The sequence below is a fragment of the Microtus ochrogaster genome, chromosome 8 (genome assembly GCF_000317375.1).
Source record: "Microtus ochrogaster isolate Prairie Vole_2 chromosome 8, MicOch1.0, whole genome shotgun sequence".
Taxonomy (NCBI): domain Eukaryota; kingdom Metazoa; phylum Chordata; class Mammalia; order Rodentia; family Cricetidae; genus Microtus; species Microtus ochrogaster.
Genome location: NC_022015.1, coordinates 64,706,957 through 64,713,810, shown reverse-complemented (window position 1 = coordinate 64,713,810; position 6,854 = coordinate 64,706,957). Strand labels below are relative to the sequence as shown.

At 43.1% G+C, this 6,854-nt stretch overlaps 1 protein-coding gene across 1 annotated transcript in view; it reads right to left on the bottom strand.

Moving 5' to 3' along the window:
- Hectd2 (HECT domain E3 ubiquitin protein ligase 2) overlaps positions 1 to 5,840 on the bottom strand; it is a 69,931-nt gene extending 64,091 nt beyond the window's left edge. The window contains exon 1 of the mRNA XM_005352177.2: positions 5,805 to 5,840. Within this exon, the coding sequence (XP_005352234.2) occupies positions 5,805 to 5,840 (36 nt within the window). The remainder of the gene's footprint in view (positions 1 to 5,804) is intronic.
- Positions 5,841 to 6,854: the final 1,014 nt, after the last annotated feature.

Genomic DNA, 6,854 nt, shown 5'->3' with positions numbered 1-6,854 from the left:
CACGCTCGGCCTCGCGCCGCGGGTAGTCTAGGCCTCGGGCCGGGGCCTGGCGTCAAGAGCGGGGACCCGCAGAGGAGGCGGTTTTGGGGGGAGGTGGGGGAGGATGCCGGGCCGCCATGTTATTGGCGATCTGTCGCTTGAAACGAGGACCCCGGGACCGCGCGGTGGGGTCTCGTGGGAGGGTCTGGACTCGGGTGGGCGGCGGGCCGGCGGAGGATCGTACACGGACATCGACCCCGGCTTCCTTCCGCCGAGAGCGGTGGGCGAGCCCTGAACCTGGGACTTGGCTGGTGGCCTTTGAACGCCCCCATGGAGCGCGCACGAAGCTGGCTCGGGGTCGCGAATGCCTCTAGACCCTCCCTGCTCTGCGGGTCCTCCAGACCCGGGGAGACTGCTTGTTTGGGCGCCTTTACGACTCAACCTTTTCCAGTTCGTCCTGCTGTGACCTCATCCTACAGGAGAAGAGCCTAGGGTCGGGAGAGGACAATGCGGCACCGTGCTCCCCTCCCACACACACATCAGGGCAGGACGGCCAGGCCACACTTTCCATTTCTGAGCCGCGGTCCCTCATGACTGCCAATCCGCCTCTCCCTTCCCGTGCCCACGCGCCTACATTTCGCTCTCTTCCCCATCCTTCGTTCCCTCTTATGCCTTGTCCCCTTCCGTTTATAAGTTACAGATGGACATACCCAAGTTGCTGAGTAATCCTTAATAAACCGCGTGATAAATTATGGGTAAGAACGTTGAAGTTTAATTTAAATCATGAATTGCTTTAAATCACGCTGTTAAAATATCCCCACCTCCACCACTGAAAGACGTAGACAATTTCCTTTCTCCTCGCCCCCTCCTTTTCCTTTTATCAGTCTGCTGGAATGGCAGAGACACCTGCTGATGGAGGGGCAGGCAGGGAGGAAGTATTCACTGTACCACTTACTAAAAATAGAGAATTTCTCGACATTGAGGTCTTGCGATTTTTAGTTGAGACTTCGTTATTTTATTCATGGTGAAGTTAATTTTCTAATCCAAGAATACTCAGCTCCAAATCCAAGGAGCAAGAATATCTCTGAAGCAAACTCAAAGGGGGATTTGGAGGATGTCATTTTATATAATTCAGAGTCGACAGAACTAAATACTAAGTTCTTCATGGCATGGGGCCGGTGTTGAAGCCCAAAATTCGCAGCAAGCAATAACGCCACTACGATAGTGCCTAGTATATTTCTTTTGAAATGATAAGTTTTGCATTCATTCATGGGAGGCTTTATAGTTTTAATATAGTTGCGGTCACCAAACATTCCCTTATTAACAAGAGGTGTGGAATAAGCACGAGAAAGTAGTCAACACAAAGTATTTCAGTACTAATTGTGTTTAGAGCCAAGTGATGACGTAGGTATTACTTCGTGGCATCCTTTTCTACTCCCTTTTTCTTGAGTCTGTTTCCAGACCTCTTAAGTCTCAGAAATGACCTAGGGAGAGAAACTACCATTCTTTTCTCTTAGCGGGTTAGCATGTTGAAGACTGGCAAACACTGTACCGTACAAGATGTGCTGCGCGACCGTGTCTAGACCGACAGACTAAACACTGAAGCGGTGCTGGCTTATCTTTCCTATTGTCTATAACTAAATTTAGCAGTTTACTATTAAAGTACTTGGCTGAGAAACGAGTTGGATGCCATGCCTTATGCTGCCACTTTTCATGTGTGAGACAAAATAGAAGTGTGTCTGTACATCTAGTCACACCCAACAGAATAAAAATATTTAGATGTTGGCCAAACCTGGCAAGTTGGAAATGTTCATTTCTGCTGCATCGGAGGAGAGAAGTCCGTGGGGTTGGTTATTCACCCTTTACATAGAAAAGATAAGCAATATGTTCACTTTGTTTCCGCTCCCTACTAAATAGATACCTCTCAGTTTACCTGACCTAATGTCTCTTTCTTACAAGGCCTGGGTAGGAAATGGGAGGTAGACATGTGTGTGTTCTTGATAAGCTAGAGGCTTGAAAGACAACTGCCACTAAAGATGCTGTGTGCCCAGTTTGGGGTTGGGAGTCACACAGAGTTCTGGCTGTTCTGTATAAATGCATACGGAAGATGCTTTTCAGCCACACCAAGTGTGATGGTCAAGAACAAACTCATTGGCCTCAGAAGAAGTGGGGACCTTCCTAAGTCCAGATGCAACTGGACTGCATTAATCGGGTTTCCCATCGGAATTTAGAAAGGTGACCTACCTGAAAGGGAATGGGGGAGGGGCGGGTGAAATGGGATTTTGAGGTGTAATTTCCAGAGAAGAATGTCAAAGATGGAGTTAGAAGGCAATGGAAAGTCGAACTTACAGAAAACTTCTACTTTAACCACACACAATAATAATAATGTGCTAAACAATAACAAGATTGGCTCTGGAAGAACATTTAAGAATGGTTCATAACCAGCCATTATGAAATCATCTGGTCTATTTTAAATTTTCCTTCAGTCTTATTTTTAAGTTTTGTCACACTGATTTGTTCTGTGTGCCACATTGTGTATGTGGAGGTCAGAGATAATTTGTGGGAGTCAGTTCTATAGTGTGGGTTCCTGAGGATCCAGCTCAGGTGGCCAGCTGAGCAGCAGGTGTCTTAATCCAGCAAGCCATCCCATCAGCCTTGCAACATATTTTTTCCATCACTTTTTATTTTACATACTAACTACAGTTTCCCCTCCTTCTACCTACCTCCTACTCCCCCACCTACTCCTCCTCATCTCCCCTTAGAACGTAAGGCCTCCCATGGGAATCAACAAAGCACGGAGCATCAAGCTGAGTCAGGACCAAGCTCCTCGCCCCCTGCATCAAGGCTAAAACAAGGCATCCCACCATAGGGAATAGGTTCCAAAGAGCGAGCTCAGGAACCAGGAACAGGTCTTGGTCCCACTTCTACGGGCCTCATAAAAGACCAAGTTACAATTGTCACCCAGATCTTGTAACATCGTTTTAAAGACAGCATCTTCTTCATATTCTTGTTGAGTATTGTCCTGAAGTCATAAAGTTGGTAAATATACTTCTTTCAACCATGCTGACATACTTCCTTAGCTATAATGATTGTGACTTTTTGGAGGGGGGAAAAACTAATCTATTCCATTACAGAAAAAAAGTAGAACATACTGGCTATGAACATGAAGCAAATAAGGAGAAAAGATCCTGTTCCACTATAGATATTCACTAAGACTTTAGGATATCTCCCATAACTATTTCTGCTTCCACACATAAAGATACGATCCTTCTTACTTGATTTTTTAAAAAAAAGGAAACAAAAATTCAAAACTGTACCCAGACACTGTACTAAACCTATGCAGCTTGTTCCCCTGACAGCTTTAAATGGTGGGATAATAATGAGAGAAGAAAAGAATATGGAGTTGGGTGGGTAAGGAGATGGGGAGGATCTGGGGGAAGCTGGAGGACGGGGAAGAATATGGTCAAAATATGTCATATGAAAAAGTTATAATAAGCCAGGCGGTGGTGGCACATGCCTTTAATCCCAGCACTCAGGAGGCAGAGGCAGGCGGATCTCTGTGAGTTCGAGGCCAGCCTGGTCTAGAAGAGCTAGTTCCAGGACAGGAACCAAAAAGCTACGGAGAAACCCTGTCTCAAAAAAAAATTATAATTAAAATGTACGAAACAACCACCGATGGCAGTAGGGAGAGGGTTAGCAATGACTCATGGATGGAGGTCAGAAGGTGGGGGCCGGAGACGACAAAACTGGGGAGTGGCAAAGCTGCTTTTCTAGAAGTAGAAGATGGCTTGGCCCTGGCAATGGCTCTGTTTGCCTGTGAAATAAACTTGGAATGGGTGAGTTGCATGATATAGGAATATGTTTCACATGTATGGAACTGTTTAGAAAGAACACAGTACAGCAATTCAGAGCAAAGAGAGGATGGGCTTTTTAACATGCGCACGGTGCTGCATAGACCCAAGATCGAGGAATGGAGTGGTGATACCACACTTGGCCCCTTACCACTGACTTCTCAGCGCCCTCGGCACTTAAATCTCACTCTTCGCCTACCGCGGGTCTTGCCTTCAGTTTCTTCCCTGCTCAAATTGCCACCAGAATGACCTCTTAAAGTATATAGAACTCTTTGCTTAAAAACACGTCACTAGCCTCTCAAAGCCCTTACAATAGCAACCCAAACCCCCTGCTCTGACATTTACCTGAATTCTTTGCAAACAAGAATTTCCAGATTGCCCTAATTAGAGTCCTTTTTCTTTCTGCTCCCAGAACACATTGTACATATTTACTTTGCATTCACAGACCGCATTGCGTCTTTGTTATTTGTTCCACAATAAATTCAAGGAGATGAGGGAAGCACCATGACTAATGACTCCTCGAGCCCTGCAGGGAGCATACTATCTGGAGTGTGCTGTTGTGGTAACTCAATACACTCAAATTAATAAAATAAGATGTTTCTTTAATGTAAAAGGGTACTGATATTGTTCCCAAAGAGGAATTAGAAAAGTACCCTGCAAGATAGGCTATGCTCACATAGAGGATTCGGTCCTGGTATTGTTACTTTTTCATTTTAAATTTTACTTACTCATTTTGGGAACAGGGTCTTGCTGTGCAGCCCAAGCTGGTCCAGAACTCCCTTTGGAGACGAACATGGTCTCAAACCAAAGTCAGTTTCCCCGTATTTGCCTCTCAAACCTTGGGGTAACAGATATGTGACACCCTGGTATTAAACACCTCCATTTTAAGAACAAGACCATCAAAAGAACTTTCCATGATGCTGGGAATGGTGCATATTTTACTGTTCCATGGAGCAGCCACTAATTGTGTTTCATATCTGAATGGTCATGTGTGACTGATGGGCATCATCAGAATAGCTCTTGGGTGTTATCTCAGCTACAAAAGAGCCCCTCTAAATTAGTGGACCCTGTCGAAATAACCTCCACTCTAAGCCTTATTTTTCAGAGTGCATGCAAGCCAATCTTCACCAAAGTAATGAGTGCAGATCTACAGGCTCTGAGGTCAAGCCTAAGAAGCTAAATTATACTCCCTAACTTTTGGGATATCTTTTAAGAAGTATACTGTTTCCACAGGAGTTTGAATTTATGAGTAATGCAAATCACATTTGACTGCATCTTATATTTGCCTAGGGCTATAGAGAAATGATCTAAACTGAAAAGATTAACAGCAAAAAAGTGTCAAGATGGCTATATATGTTCTCAAGTTGATTTTAAATGGCTTCTTTACGCACTTCTAAAGGAATGTTTGTCTACCTACACACATATATTACACATTACTATTGAAGGATTCTCCTAGAATATCACATGTATAATTCTCCTAATTGTCTTACTTGTCTATATTGATACTTCTAAATCTCAGAACTAATTTTACACCTGCCTTTTTACTTGCAAGAGATAAAAACAATAATAAAATAATAAATTACACATCAGAATTATCCTGTGCAGGATATCCTATTTACAATTTTTCTGAGTTAAAACAATAACTATTCTAAGGTAGCAGAAGACATCAAAACAAATCAAGATGGCAGTCATTTTATTCACTCCTCCTCTTGTCTTGTTAGAGATGCCCAATTAAAAGTGGTTTCATCTCTGGTCTTTCTTTTAGCTAGTGGTGACCATGTGATATGATTCTGCTGAATGAAATGTATTTTAGGGGAAGTATTTGCCACTGTTTTCTGTCTGAAATGAGAATATAGTGTTTGGACATGGCACTATGCTATTAAGCAGAAGTCTGGAACATTCCTGAAACTGTAACTGCTATAGCAGCTATGACTGCTTGTATTTGGATTTGTTGCTATTCAATTAATTCCTTACCTTGTTTAAGTCCATGCTGAATGCCCCTTTCATCATTTGCGTTAAATATATTTCTGTTATTTTCAACATGTGCATGCATGTGTATGAAGACACACTTCACAAACACACATACACCCATAGACACATGCTCCACAAATACATATAAACCACACACACACACACACACACACACACACACACACACACACACACACACACACACAGTGATATGTAAAGTAAAGGCTTTGTGTCTGACTTTAAGTAAAATGTATAGGAAAGCCTTTGTGTCTGGCTTTGAGTGAAGTGCTTCAGCAAAGTCTTTTTCTATGTTTGCTTTAATCAGTAGAGGCTGAGAAACTGTTTTGAGACCGTTTGAACCTTGAAGATTTGTTGTCTCTCTGGAGAATCCGTACTTGGTGCTATGTGAGAGCTTGCAGCTGCCCTGATCTTGGTCCTAAGACATTTCTGAGAAAACTAGCTAGCCATAATCAAAAGGGACTGAGATGTGTGTGGGTTGTCTGCTCTCCAGGCAGTAAGAGCAAGCTAACTTTGGTAGCTGGAACTTTTCTTAGCCCCAATTAACGTTGTCTACGTTTGGATAAAGTAACTGGAGTGAGGTAGCTGGGTGTCAGTCTTTCCCAAGAAGGCTGAACCCTTCTGCTTCTTTATAAAAGGGAGGCTTAGCATCTTGGTGAGCTTCTCTCTCTACTGTGGCATCTACAACACGCACACGTGTATACATGCACACACATACATACACATACACTCTCCACATACACACATATATACACACTCCACCAACACATAGGTTTCTAAATTTTGTCTTAATTCACCCAACCATTCAGTTAGTTGAATTTTAACTGATAGAACTTGCATCATGTGATGTCTCTAATTGAAGAAAATATCTTAATCTTACTGTTGGAGCTCAGGAAATCTAACAACCTTGATAAATCAGCAAACTTTCTTCTTCAGAGTAAGAAAAAGATGCCCATGGATTTAACTCCCTGCATTGGAAGCAATAAGCTGTGAAAATTGCCTTTAGCTCTGTCTCTTCTAATTTTTTAACTAGAT